The sequence below is a fragment of the Sminthopsis crassicaudata genome, chromosome 1, assembly GCF_048593235.1.
Source record: "Sminthopsis crassicaudata isolate SCR6 chromosome 1, ASM4859323v1, whole genome shotgun sequence".
Classification (NCBI taxonomy): Eukaryota; Metazoa; Chordata; class Mammalia; order Dasyuromorphia; family Dasyuridae; genus Sminthopsis; species Sminthopsis crassicaudata.
In genome coordinates this window covers 192,451,243-192,466,641 of record NC_133617.1, presented here as the reverse complement: position 1 = coordinate 192,466,641, position 15,399 = coordinate 192,451,243, and the positions used below count along the sequence as shown (strand labels likewise).

The 15,399-nt window shown below is 34.5% G+C and overlaps 1 protein-coding gene across 4 annotated transcripts in view; it reads left to right on the top strand.

The window, feature by feature from the left end:
- The window catches only part of ATP9B (ATPase phospholipid transporting 9B (putative)), a 448,624-nt gene that overhangs the window by 22,178 nt on the left and 411,047 nt on the right, over positions 1 to 15,399 (top strand). For all 4 annotated transcript variants that reach the window (XM_074273531.1, XM_074273522.1, XM_074273514.1 and 1 more), the window contains exon 2: positions 5,340 to 5,513. In XM_074273531.1, coding sequence (XP_074129632.1) covers positions 5,340 to 5,513 — 174 coding nt within the window. The remainder of the gene's footprint in view (positions 1 to 5,339; positions 5,514 to 15,399) is intronic.

Genomic DNA, 15,399 nt, shown 5'->3' with positions numbered 1-15,399 from the left:
TCATTGGAAGAACAACTAACTGACCTGGAAAATAGATCCTGGACTAATAATCTAAGAATTATTTGACTACCTGACAGCCATGATCAATAAAAGATCCTGGACAAAATCTTTCAAGAAGTTTTTCAAGGAAAACTACCCTGATATTCTAAAACCATAGAGTAAAATAGTCCTTGAAAGAATCCATTGACCATTTCGTGAAATTGAGCCAAAAATAAAAACTCCAAGGAATTTTTTTTTTTTTCCTCTGAAGCAATTGGGGTTAAGTGACTTACTCAGGGTTAGATAGCTAGGATTCTTCAAGGAATATTGTAGCTAAATTAGAATTATGTCAAGGACAAAATATAAGCATCCAGGAGGGAAAAAAATCATTTCAAATATATAGGAGCTACAGTTAGGAAAACCCAGCAGCTTCTATATTAAAAGATCAGAGAGAAAGCCTAGAATATAATATTTCAGAAGGCAAAGGAGCTTGGATTACAACCAATAATGAAGTACTCAGCAAAATTGAGCATTGTCTTTCAGGGAAAAAGATGGACATTCAGTGAGCTAGAGGGTTTTCACTTATTTCTAAGTTTTTTTTTTACCTTTATAACATCTCTCAAAAAACGCTTTCTTCTCTTTGATATTGCCACATATTTTATACATCACTAACAAAATCCAACAGCAAGATGTACAACAAGAAACTTCATTTAAAAAAATTGTAGATATTATAAAATATTTGGGATTCTACTTGTCAAGACAAAGTCAGGCATTATATGAGCACAGCTACAAAACACTTTCCACACAAAGTCAACTTTGTCAATCAGTTGGAAGAGTATCAAGTGCTCTTGGATAGGTTGAGCGAATAAAATAAAGATAACAATACTGTCTAAACTAGTCTAATTATTTAATGCTAAACCAATCAAACTCCCAAGAAACTATTTTACTGACTTAGAAAAAAATAACAAAATTCATCTGGAAGAACAAAAGGTCAAGAATTTCAAGGGAATTAATGAAGAAGAAAAAAAAAAAAAAGTGGCCTTAGCTGTACCAGATCTAAAACTATATTATAAAGCAGGGGTTATCAAAATCATTTGCTACTGGCTAAGAAATAGACTAGTTGATCAGTGGAATAGATTAGGTTCATAAGACAAAATAGTCAATGACTATAGTAATCTAATGTTTGACAAACCCAAAGAACTCAGATTTGGGGATGAAAAATTCATTATTTAACAAAAACTACTAGGAAAATTGGAAACTAGTGTGGCAGAAACTTAAGCATTGACCCACATCCAGTATTGTATACCAAAATAAGGTCAAAATGGGTTCATGATCTAGACATAAAGAATGATATTATAAACAAATTAGAAGAACGTAGTATAGTTTACCTCTCGGATCTGTGGACAAGGAAGGAATTTGTAACCAAAGAATAAACCAAAGAATGTAACTTATAATTGAATGCCAAACAGTTAATCTTTAACATATTAAGTTAAAAGTTCTGTACAAAGAAACGTGCTTGTTGTCTCCAGAAGCTGCCGATCGCTCTCTGGGAGGAGATCTGCTGTGTCAACTCAAATCTCTCGGACAGATTCTTCTTCCTGTAGAGAACTGTTGTCTCCAGACAGTTGCCATTAACTCTCATCCAGAGAAGTGATTTCCCTTCCTGCAGAGAGCTGCCTCAAGTCTGGTGTAGAGCAGAGACTGACTTTTTCCTCCAGAGCTGCCCTCTTTATCCTCCCAGAGAATGGGCGTGGGATAATACAAGGGCTTCTAGGAAGAAGTACTTCAACCAATGAACTTGCTCCTCCTAAGCATACAAGCTCTTCCCCAGGAATTCACAAGTCAAACACTCCTAGGAAAGGCCAGAACTAGAAAATTGTTAAGTACCGACTTAGCACTTAGTAAAAAACCTAAAATCTCATTATCTCATTAGCACTTAGTAAGAACCTAACATCTCCCCCTTTCTTTTGATTTAGAACATAGGGTGGTCATGACCTTGAAACATAAATCCATCAATAGGAGAGGCATTACACATAATTACATAGATTACATAAACACATAGTAACATAGTAACATAACACATGCTAGAAGTATGTAACAAATAACATGATCAAATAATCATAAATTGAGAATTTATAAATGTCCATAAGTCCATTGTCCATTAGTCTCATCTTGTGTTAGGAAATCCAGTGATTCCTGCTGGTTTTTAAAGTTCTTTAACAGTCTTCTTATTAGCCATGCTCTTTCAGTGTCAGATGTTTCTTAGATTTTCTCCTTTGTTTTGAGGTCTTTCTCTTTTTCTGTCTCTCTCTGATGGACAAGGCGAATACGGCTCATTGGCACCTATCTGATTCCTTCTCCATCTGAAGAAATACAAGCAAACCCTCTTCCCCAGGCAGTTAACCTATCTGGTCTCTTCCATTCACCACTTTCTGGGTCTCTCCACATCACCTGGCGATTATCTAAGGACAGTGGAGCTGCTCGCACTGGACACTGCCCTTCTGATGGGTTATAAAACCTGTCTGCCGGAGCCAGTACATCTTTGTCAAAAATTAGAAAATTAATGGTATAGAGAACTAAATTTAGAAGTTTCCTAGGGCTACCTGTGGCTCCCCCTTTCTTTTGTTTTTGGAGGAGTATCTTAATGTCTCTGTTTCTTCTCTCTACTACTGCCTGCCCTTGAGGATTAAAAGGTATTCCAGTAATGTGTAATATCTTATACTGTGCACAGAAGTGCACAAAATGTTTAGAACTATATGCAGGTCCATTATCTGTTTTTATTTCTTGTGGCACACCCATAATTCCAAATGCTTGGTTAAGGAATTCAGTGACCACTCGGGCTGTCTCTTTTGCTGTTGGCACTGCAAAAATGAATCCTGAAAAGGTATCTACTACCATGTGGATGAAAGACAGATGACCAAAAGATTTATAGTGGGTCACATCCATTTTCCAGATTTCATTGGGTCTCAAACCACGAGGATTCTTTCCTGGAGGGAGAGTAGGAGCATGGAAAGGAAGACAAGCTGTACAGCTTTTTACTATGCTTCTAGCTTCCTCTCTTGTGATTCCAAATTGTAAACGTAAAGCTGGAGCAGCCTGATGATATTTAGAATGAGATTCTTGTGCTTCCTGAAATAAAGGACTACTGGCTAACATGGTTAGAAAGCTATCTGCCTTTGAATTTCCATCAAAAATAGGACCTGGAAGTCCACTATGTGAGTGAACATGCAAGATATAAATCTTGCCTGGATGTCATGTGTCCACCTGCCTTTTAGATATGTGAATCTGGATATTCCATAGACATCCTAAACTCATGACCAGCACTGAACTCATCTTTTCTCCCCATATCTTTCCTATCCCTATCTTCTTTATATACCACCATCCTATCAGTTATCAATAATTGCAACTTCAGAACCTCTCATTCTTTCACCTCCTTTATCCAATCAGTTGTCAAGATCTGTTATTTCTATCTTTGTAATGCTCTCTGCCTTTTCTCTTATGAAACTGTAGCTACCCTTATGCAGGACCCTTACTACTATGTTTGTAGATTATTGCAATACCCAACTGGTTGATGTGCCTCAATTTCTCTTTCTACTTCAATTCTCTTCTCACCAAATTGATTTTTTTTTTTTTTAAGGTAGATCTGATCATAACCCCTCCTATTCAAATTGCTTCCATGATCAGATGTAAAATTCTCTGACTTTTAAAGACCTTTATGACCTGGATCTTCCTAACTTTCAAGTCTTTTTGCACCTTACTACCTTCCAGATGCTCTGTGATCAGAAGATCTTGGCCTCCTTGCTATTTCTTGCAGAAGACATTTCTTGTTCCAACTCTATATCTTTTCAGTGTGTGCTCTCTAACTTTTACTAAAACCTCATACCTGAAATGATCTTTCTTTTTATCTCGATCCTCCAGCTTCTTTGATATTTTTTCCACCTAAGCTAAAGTCCACCTTTAGTAAGAAGTATTTCTTAATCGTAATCTTATGTCTTCCCTCTATTTGTGTCTTATTTGTACAAGGTTATTTACATTCTTTCCCCCTTATCAGATGAAGAGTTTTTTGATGGCAGGGACTGTTTTATTTTGTTTTTTGCCTTTCTTTGTATTCTTGGTGCTTTGTACAGTACTTGACACAAAGTAGGCACTTAAATAAGTGCTAAGTGACTGCCTAGTTTACTCACTAACCAAGGAGAGGTTGTTTTTGAGGTACTTCTATCTTTAAATATCTTATCCTGTATTCTTAAGTTACTCTGCCTTTAAAAAGAATTTTAAAGAAGGCATATGTGTGTGTGTGCATGTCTGTGTGATATGTAAATATCACACACACATTAAAATTTTTTTAAAATAAAGCATACAGAGTAATACACATTTGGACTTGGAAGTTTCCTTTCCTCTACTGAGAAAGAGATTACTATTTTGAAAATTTTCTGATGATTTTTGCTAGATAGCCCACAGTCATTTTATGTGTTCATGCTTGGTCAGTAGAAGCTTTTATTATTGTAAATCTAACTTAGAAAATAATAATTTAAATATTAAACAAATCCATTCCTGTTTTCCAGTATACTAATAGAGTTGCTATGTTCATAATCTAATATTGAAGAATAAGATGATAAACATTGGTTTTGAGTATAATAACTCAATTATATGTAATACTTTAACATTAACAATTTTTTTCTTACCATAATGTTGTAAGATAGATAGTATAAATAATATTTATCCTCATTTTACAGAAAAGAATATTTAGGCTAGGAAAGGTTAGTGGATTTGTTCAGCTTCAAACAAATATTAAATGTCAAAACCAACATTTTAATACTCTTTATCTTTCAGTATTTTTTCCAATGACTATGATATATTTCTTCTGGGAAATATGTGGAAGTTGAGGGGTAGCAATTACTTCTTGTCAGGTTGTGTAAAAGTGGAAATATCAAGATTACCAGACATGGGAATATATAGTAAATAATTGCGTTACCCACTGAATTGTTTGTAGGGGTATGTGTGAGTAGGGAATTTGATTTTAAAAGTAGCAGAATAAGATCCAATTTTTCTTGTACAGCAAGATAACTGTATAGATATGCATACATATATTGGATTTAACATATGCTTTAACATATTTAACATATATTGGACTACCTGCCATCTAGGGGAGGGGTTGGGGGGGAAGGAAGGGAAAAGTTGGAGCAGAAGGTTTTGCAAGGGTCAATTGAAAGATTACTCATGCATATGTTCTGTAAATAAAAAGATATTAAAAAATTAAAAAGAAGCAGAATAAAGCAAAAACATGGATGGCTGTTTTGTATTTTTTACTAATTTTTTTTTCTTTTTCTTTTTTCTTCATCTTCCTTTTTTTTTTTAAATAGATATCAACTAGAAGATGAATCCTCCCATTTGGATGAAATGCCACTAATGATGTCTGAAGAAGGTTTTGAAAATGATGAAAGTGATTATCATACATTACCAAGAGCCCGAATAACTTACAGAAGAAGAGGGATAGAGTGGTTTGTTTGTGGTGGATGGAAATTCCTGTGCACAAGGTTTGTTATTTATCACTACTTCTGTTTCCTTACACCTAAGGGTTTAACATGAACAAACAAGTTAAATTTATAAATGCTGATAATTTTTTACTCCTTCAAATTACATTTTGATGAAAAGACAGAGATAATCTTTCATTGATATCATAGAGAAGAACAACATTGGCATTACTTGACTGTGCTTAATGTAAGTAGAAGTGCAAGTAAATTCAATAAAAGCTAACATACCAATTTTAAAAGTTAAAAATTATGTAGAATTCATCGTCTTGAAATAAAACCAGGGCAGACTTAGTTCTGGTCATTATACTGTCATTTATAAACTTATTTGTTCTTTTTTGTTTCATTAATAACATTCTCATCAGAAAAGCATTGTAAAATTTTTAAAGGACCTGTAAATGTCAATGAATTCAAAAGTTAAGGTTGGTTAAATTCTTTTAATAACAGTCTCTTCTCTGTATAGATCAGCACAAATATATAGTAAATGAATTAAAACAAATTCAGTTCTAGTCTTGTTAAACAATTGTTTGCTTTAGAAAATGGTATAAGTACCAGCAATTGTTTCTTTAGAACATAATTAAAGTTAGTACATTGTATATATAAAGAGACCTTCATTAAAAATGCTCTTTTGTCTACTTTAGAGAATCCAGCCTTAGATATAGGCAGGGAGGACATTCTAGCATCTGTCATGACTTCAGTAGAAAATGTCGAATAAATTATAGCTTTATATTCTTTTTGCTATTTAGAGTTTATATTCAGTACTCTTTTTTCCTATTGTGACTTAATTAGTGCCATTTCATCATAGATGGAGCACTAATAGTGGTGGTGGTGGTATTCTTTTGTACTTAAGGAGGATCCAAATAACATCTCTACTTTGGGATCAATGTATTGTGTGTCCAGCTATGGGTAATCAGATTATTATGAGTTCAGAAGTACATGAGCATTTTGAATGGAGATGTTTCTAAATCTTCATATCTCACTTTTCTTTTGCTTGCTCGCAGAGCACAATGCCTTCTTTTATGCAGTTATGTTATACTAGGTGACCATGTGCTACACAATCAATTCTCACAATGTTTCAAAATTTTTCTGAAAGATCTTGAGTGTCCCTGTATTACTACTACTTTTTTTTTTTTTTTTTTGAGGCTGGGGTTAAGTGAGTTGCCCAGGGTCACTCAGCTAGGAAGTGTTAAGTGTCTGAGACCAGATTTGAACTCTGGTTCTCCTGAATTCAAGGCTGTTGCTCTATACACTGCATCACCTAGCTGCCCCCCTGTATTACTTCTAAATTGCATGTGAATGTTTACCTTGTGTGAGTTCTGCATAAAAGAGGCTATTAGGCAAATGCATGTTTAGCATGCAAACATCAGAATTGCTCTCTCTGCAGTAGGGTTTGAATGCTTGGTAAGAAAAGGACCTCAATATCTATTAGCTTATTTTTCCTGGTGATCTTCAGAATCTTCATAACACAATTTAGATGGAAGTAGTTCACATTTCTAGAATGACTGTGGGATACTGTCAGGCTTTACAGGTACATAACAATGAGACTAGGTCAGTTTGGTAGGCAGCGTAATATGTCTTCTCTCTATACTTTCCTCCTGGAGCTTCCCAGACAATGAACTAGTTCTGGCAATGTATATGTCAACTTTATTTTCTTTGTGTACCTGTGGCATACTGCCAAGGTAAATGAACCTATACACAACATTCGGAATTTCTCCGGGGGCTGTAACTGATAATTGCATATATGGATTGGTATGATGTTGGCTGGTGGAGAACCTCTATTTTCTTGGTGTTAATTGTCAGGCCAAAATTAACCTTGCCAACAGAGAATTAATCCATACTCCTTCAATCTTAGGGGCCACATTGAGTGCCTAGTCATCTATGGACAAGAAATTGTGCACCAGCTCTCTCTCTATACTTGACTTGTAGCCTTTCAAGCTAAATAATTTACCAGCAGTAGCTGATCTTGATGTCCTTTTCATTCTCATTAAAGATAACTGACAGCATCACTGAAAACATCATGCTAAAAGTATGAGAGCAAACACAAAGCCTTGCTTTAATCCTTTGGAAAAACTTAAGAGCATCATAATCCATTATCCAGAAACCATGCAAGTATGCAGTCATGAAACTGATTTTCCAGACAACCAAATTTGCCTTGATCTTCCCCAGGCTTTTATAAAGATTGACGGTATCAGCAACTATATTGTATATAGACCTTTGTTCAGCTCCTGGCATTTTTTCTGGAGTTGTAGGGCAGCAAACATCGTAACAACCGTTCTTCAGCCCTTTTTGAAGCAACACTGGCTCTTGGGTAGGTGTCCATTGTCCAGGTAAAAAATCATCCCTTTAAGGAGAACTCTGGCAAGAATCTTGCTGTTGGTGACTAAGTGAGAGATCCCCTTTTGGTTGTCACAGTACAACCATTTCTTTTTCTTTTATACAGATAACCTTTTCTTGCCATATAACCCAGAAGATTTTAGTGAACTTTTGTATGATGCCTCCTGCCTTATAAATGTACCCTGGACTAGAATCAATAACAAATGCTTTGTCATATGAAAGGTGCCTTATGGTATTTAGATCTGTTCTTCAGTTGGTGTAAAGGGTTAGAACTGAGCAATGCACTTGGATAATGAAGCATGTGATACTAATTGCCAATTGGACAGTTCCCTATCAACTTGTTTGAAGGTTGACCCTCCCCAGCTGTTCTGTGCTGACTTGATTGGTGGGACAAAGAGGGGGAAGTGACATGTGTGGGAGGAGTAGGAGGAAGAAGAGGAATTGAGACGCAGAAGCTGACTCAGTCTCTCCTGGCGTTTGAGGGAGGAAGGTGTGTGTGAGGTAGCTAGGCCTAACCCCCTGACCTTGACTGTAAAAGATCAAGAATAAAGATGCTTAGTGATCCTGACTCCAGCTGATTTCTGGGAAGACAAGAGTTCCAGCAAGTTTGAATTTTGGGTATAGAGGGATTAACTTCAACCTGAGGTAAACAATCCTTGGCTTCAGCCTTCATTGATAATATTCTGTTAAAAACACTGTGGAAATGTTCAACCCATCTCTTTAAATCATGTCCTTATCACTGATCAGTGATTCCACTAAGTAGTTGAACTTCACCATAGATCTTTGACCCATAAATAGTCTTCAAGGCAAATAAAAACACTTTTTTTGTTACTATCAATATAAAATTGAATGTCTTCTGCTTTCTCACTGAGCTGTATCTAAATTTTGCTTGTACTTCTGATGAAGTTAAATATTGCCTTTTTAGAGATGAATAACAGTCCTGCTGGTAAACTCTGTGGAATTCTCATTTTTCATTTAGTAACTTCTGAACTTCACAATCATTTTCTTCAAACCAATCCTAATATTTGTGAATCTTCTGGCCTAGATGAGTAAATGCAATGCTGTTTACAAAATCTCTGAAAACTGTCCACTCCTTTTTGGCTCTATGTGCCAGCCATATTTTGGCTCAGTTTTTCCTACACGTTAGCAATAAACTTTCTGCTTGGAGAAGTGCTCTTAATCTGTTGACATTATCTTCTGGTAGACCTTGCCCCTTTTTTGAATATGAATGTTATATGTCTGTAATCAGTCCACTACTCTGTGCCACAGATTGTCTTTGTTACCTCTCATGTCTTATCTGTTTCTTCTCCTTACAGTCATATAGTCTGTTAAATGCTAGTGTTTGCTATGATTTGCTGTGGGAAGGCCTCCCATGAATTTTTATTGCATTTAGCTAAATGGAAGACATATTTACATGACAAGGTCATGATGATGAATAAGTCTTCAATAGTAAGTGACTATTGCTATTGCTGTTTGGGACTGTTTCACACAAGAACTCCCTGCTATACCTGATAGTCTGTGACTTTAATTCTGGCTTTAAAGTCACCCAGAATTACAAGCTTTTTGTGTTTCATGTAAAGGGCAGAATTTCTTCCAATAAGAATAGGATTAGGTTAGGTGAAATAGACAATTTTTAGGGTACTTTTTCTAAAAGCCATGCCAGGAGGTGAATGACACAGTCCTAATCTTGGTTACCTGGGGTTTACTGAATCCCATTGCTGCTTCAAGTCAGTGAAAATGTAAACTTGCAGCCTAGGTTGCCTATATGCAGAATTGTGTCTGTAGTTCCCAATGTATCCATACCTGCTTCTTCACTTGCTTGTTGCCATTGGACTTCAAGGTGGATAAAATTGACAAAATGTTATGGGTCATATCTTTTGACTTGCACATAAATTGGGCTTAAGTGAAACAGGGTTGCACAAAGTCATTGCCCTCAGGCTTCCAGAATCATTGAGGTCCAATAGATAGATAGAAGTTAAGCTGATTTTCAGTGTCTCAGGATGCAGTAAATGACTGGCATCTTTGATGTCTAACCAAATAAATGCTCCCTCCCCCCCAACCCCACACTCTACATCTGACAGTTTTGAGGCCTGATTAAGGTAATTTTCCAAACTGGTTTTACTGAAGTGTGGTCACTATGTACAGTACAGCTTCTTGTAGCCATAGGTTTGAATTGGCTGGCAGGTGGATACCACAGGTAAAAAGAAGCCCTGAGAAAGGACTTGGCAACCCTAACACCAGAGGTATTAGTCTTCCTTGAACACATCATGCAGAAGTGTGAAAGAGGGGGGAAGGATTGTCTATACTAAGCATATGAAAGTTTCCCAGAAGGAATATGCAGATATGAACAATTTGTCTCAATAGGCCATGAAGGCAGAATGAGCAAATGTTGTGGAGCATTTATTTGGTTAGACATCAAAGATGCCAGTCATCTACAGTGAGCTCACTGCTCACTTGCATTTACCTAACTTTATTTCTTTATTCTGGTTTAATTTACTCAGAGCTTGTCAAAATGGATAGGATTCCATTCTTCCTATAGTAGTTTGTCTACTTGTTGGTCATTTAGGAAAAAAAAAAACCAAAAAACTCATTTTTAGAGTGTCAAATTATGTTTATAAATTGTCCAAAGCTGTGTGACCTTTTCTATCTTTTTTTTTTTTTGCTGTTCTACCACTATTGTTGGTGACATTAAAAGGAATATATGGGACTGAGGGCCATTTTCTATTATTTTTTTCCTCCCTAAATGTTGTTATGACCAAGTAATTTATTAGGAGATGGCCAACCTAGTATTGATAGGCCTCTTTGTATTTAATTTTGCTGATTCACAGAAAGCAGGCAAGAGGCACGATCTCTTGTCAAGAATTATATTTGAACTTTTTCTAATATAGTTAGTATCTGTTAGAGCTTGTTGTGTAAGTATGTTCTTTATTAGAGGCAGTATCGCACTAGACCTGGAGTTTAGAATCCCATATCAGAAACTAGCTGGGCAAGACACTTAACATTTCTGATATATGGTTTCCTTATCTGTAAAATGAGGATGTCAGACTAGATGGATTCTAAGGTTCCTTCTGACATAAAATTGATGATCTATGAAGTTTTAAAGAAGTATAGAATTGAATCATAATGATCTTTTCATTTCCTGATATTTATTGTCTTTTGAGGACAAATATTAGGCAATTTTGTTAACTAGTAGCTTTCTAGCATCCAGACAAATAATAATTCAAATGTCCCCTTATATTAAGCATTAGATGTATTTCTTGAAATTGTTCTGAGTAAAAATAGATATTTTTTTCTGTTCTATTATTAAATAGAAATGTTCCCTCAGTTTGGCCTAAATTATTAACTGCCACACTTAGAAAAATAGATTTTAAAAGAAAATCTAAGGGAATCCAAAAATAAAAATGCCAAACCCATTATGCTACTTTTACTTCAGATAACATCTTTTACATTAATTGACAAATATATCTTTTCTTTCCAAAATTAGAATCATAGAAGCCAACTAAGGACAGACCCTGTAAAAACTACATAATTCAGTGGCACTAATATTATCTAGTCCATTGTTTCTCAAATTATTTTGTCAGAATCCTTTGGGATTTTTAATAGAATTGAAAACTCATAAATATTAATTTAGAGTATTTGGGTGTATAAAATGCCATTTGAACTAAAGTCAGTTGAAGAAATTTTCTATCAGAATAAATCCTATTTTAATACAGAAAACTCTGCTGCATAACGATATGTATTTTTTTTTTTTAAATATACCATATAGATATTGAATCTTTAGGGGAATGGTGATTTCTGGAAACTCATGCTGATTCATTAAGAACATATCATGTCAGATTAAGTTTTTTTGGTAAGTCATTAAATATTAGCAGATTATTGGCCTTAGACATAATATACCTGGATTTCAAAAAGCATTTTATACCATAGTAGCCAAGATGGAAAGATGTGAGTTGGATGATAGTATAGATAAATATATGCATATCTGTTTGAATGAAGAAACCCAAAGGTTGATAGAATGCTGAGGTATAACTCTGATGAATATTTTCAGCATTATTTGAATGAAAGCATAGGTGACATACTTTAGATAACAGAAATCTGGGACAAAAGTTAATGTATAGATTGTTATAATTAGAATCCCCAAAGATCTTGAGAGGCTATAGTAATGGCCTGAATCTAATAAGCAATTATTATTTAATTGGGAGCCTAAAGGCTGAAACTTTAGATTAAAAATTTAAATTTAAATTAACAATTACAACCCCCCTCATTTTATATGTGAAATTAAGGCACATAGAATTTAAGAGATGAAGGATCATGTAACAAATAAGGGCCTAAAATAGGATTTGAATTCGGGTTTCATAAGTCCATACTTTACAGCAGAGGTGTTAAATAAACCATGTGCAGCTGTAATACCCTCAAATGTAGTCAGAACATACCGAAATGTAAGACATATTTAACAAAATAAATATAACAAAATATAAATAATATAACATTTTAAATATGTCACTATATGGTCCACAGAGATTTTTATGTAAGAGTTAGTGGACCCTATTTGAGCCCATTTCTATTTGAGTTTGATATCACTGCTTTATTTGATGTTGGAGGACTGGCTAGGGAGTTAATTGATGTTTTGACTTGTAAAATCTCTTAATTCTAGGTGCCTCAGTGCCCTCAAACAATTTGATTCCAGAGCATCTGTTGATCTGCATGTGTAGAGATTTCTACATTGGGAGTCCTACATGATAATGAAATCATAGATTTAGTCTAAAAAAATGGTATGATGTTAAACTGCACACAATTACTGCTAAGGTTACCTTGGGTAAATCATGTAAAATCTCCTGATCTTAGATTTTTTATTTTTTGTTTTTTAATTAAAGCTTTTTATTTTGAAAACATATGGATGGATAATTTTTGAACATTGACCCTTGCATAGCCTTGTGTTTCAAATTTTCCTTTCCTCACCCCCTCCACTAGATGGCAAGTAATCCAATATATGTTTACATGGTAAAATATGTTAAATCCAATGTATGTAAACATTTATACAATTGTGTTGCTGCATGAGAAAAATCAGATCAAAAAGGAAAGAAAATGAGTAAAAAAAATGCAAGCAAATAATAAAAAGGGTGAGAATGTTATGTTGTGATTCACACTCAATTCCCACCATCCTCTCTCTGAGTGTATATGACTCTCTTCCTGAACAATGAAACTGGCATCAGTCATCTTGTTGCTGGAAGAGTCATGTTTATCGGAATTGAACATTATATAATATAGTTGTTGCCATGTACAATGATCTCCTGGTTCTGCTCATTTCACTTAGCATCAGTTCATGTATGTTTCTCCAGGCTTGTCTAAAATCATCCTGCTGATCATTTCTTACAGAACAATAATATTCCATAACATTCATATAATACCACATATTCCTCCATTCTCCAACTGATGGGCATCCATTCATTTTCCAGTTTCTAGCCACTACAAAAAGGGCTGCCACAAACATTTTTGCATATGTGGGTCCCTTTCCCTCCTTTAAGATCTCTTTGGGATATAAGCCCAGTAGAAACTCTGCTGGATCAAGTGGTGTGCACAGTTTGATAGTCTTTTGAGCATAGTTCCAAATTGCTCTCGAGAATGGCTGGATCTGTTCACAATTCCACCAACAACGTCTTCGTGTCCAGTTTCCCCACCTCCCCTCCAACATTTGTCATTATCTTTTCCTATCATCTTAGCCAATCTGAGAGGTAATCTCAGAGTTGTCTTAATTTTCATTTCTCTGATCAGTAGTGATTTTTGCGCACCTTTTTCATATGATTAGAAATAGTTTTGACTTCTTCATCTGAAAATTGTCTGTTCATACCTTTTGACACTCTGTCAATTGGAGAATGGCTTGAATTCTTATAAATTTGAATCAGTTCTCCGTATAATTTAGAAATGAGGCTTTTATCAGAACTCTTAAATGTAAAAATGTTTTCCCAATTTATTGCTTCTAATGCTTTGTACAAAAAAAATTAATTTAATATAATCAAAATTTTCTGTTTGGTATTTAATTATGGATTTCAGTTCTTCTTTGGTCACAAAGTCCTTCCTTCTCCACACATCTGAGAGGTATATATACTATCCTGTGTTTTTCTGATTTGCTTATAATATCACTCTTTATGTGTAAATTATGAACCCATTTCGGCTTTATTGAAAGGTAGGTGGTAGGTGTGGGTCAATGCCTAGTTTCTGCCATACTAGTTTCCAATTTTCCCAGTTGTTTTTGTCAAATAGTGAATTCTTATTCCAAAAGCTGTGTTCTTTGGGTTTGTCAAACACAAAAATAACTATAGCATATTGACTATTTTGTCCTGAGAACCGATCTAAAATTTTTAATTTGTAAAATGAAATGTTCAACTCAGTTATTTTGTAATCTCAAGCTTTGATATTTTGTGATTCTAAAAAATCTCTATGATCTGTTATTTGATTTTTTTTCTCCTCATAGAATTAACTCCTAGTTTTATTATTTCAGTGTTTTTTTTTTTTTTTAAACTTTTAGTTTTGCTAATGTTTCCTTTGAATTTTCAGGATTTCTATTTTGATATTTATTGCAGTTTTAGTTTTATTTTCTCTAGCTTTTCAGTAGCATGTTTATTTTGTTGATTTGTTCTGTTTTATTTGATATAAACATTTAGAAAGATGAATTTTCCCATAAATACTGCTTTGGTTATATTCCACATATTTTAATATGTTGTTTCATTGTTGTCATTATCCTTAATTAAATTATTGGTTATTTCAGTGATTTATTTTTTGATTCACTTTTTGGGATTAGATTTTTTAGTTTCTTATTATTTTTTAATTCAATGACCCTTTATTGATATTAGAGTCATAAAGAGATGCTCTTAATATTTCTTATTTTCTGTATTTGTGTTTTAAGGTTTTTAATGCCTTCACATGGTCAGTTTTTGTGCAAGTGCCACAAAGAGCTGAGAATAGTTATAATTCTTTTTATTTCCATTTAGTATTCTCTCTTTTTTTTTTCCCCCAAGGCAATTTGGGTTAATCGACTTGCTAGCTAGGAAGTGTTAAGTGTCTGAGACCAGATTTGAATTTAGGTTCTCCTGACTTCAGGGCTAGTGCTTTATCTACTGTACCACCTAGCTGCCCCATCCATTCAATAGTCTCTTAAGCAGAGCTTCTTAAACTTTTTCCATTTGTGACCCCTTTTTACTTGAGAAATTTTTATGTGACCCTAAGTATATATAAATAGGTATACAAATTAAACTTTTACTGATAATATAATCATAATTTCAAGACCCCCACGTTCAATTATGAGATCGTATGTAGGGTTGCAAACCATGTTCTGTTCACCCCTTTGACTTCTTTCTTGTTTATTTTATGGTTAGATTTATCTTGGCTCCAGAAGGGTAAATTGAAGTTCCCCCATTAGCATGGTTTTACTGTTTTTTTCTTTCTGTAACTCTTTTAATTTTTCTTTCAAGAATTTGGATGATAATACATACATACATTTGATGCAGCTTTCCCAGTCTTGAAGTCTTTTAATTACATTTAATGGTAATCACCTTATCAG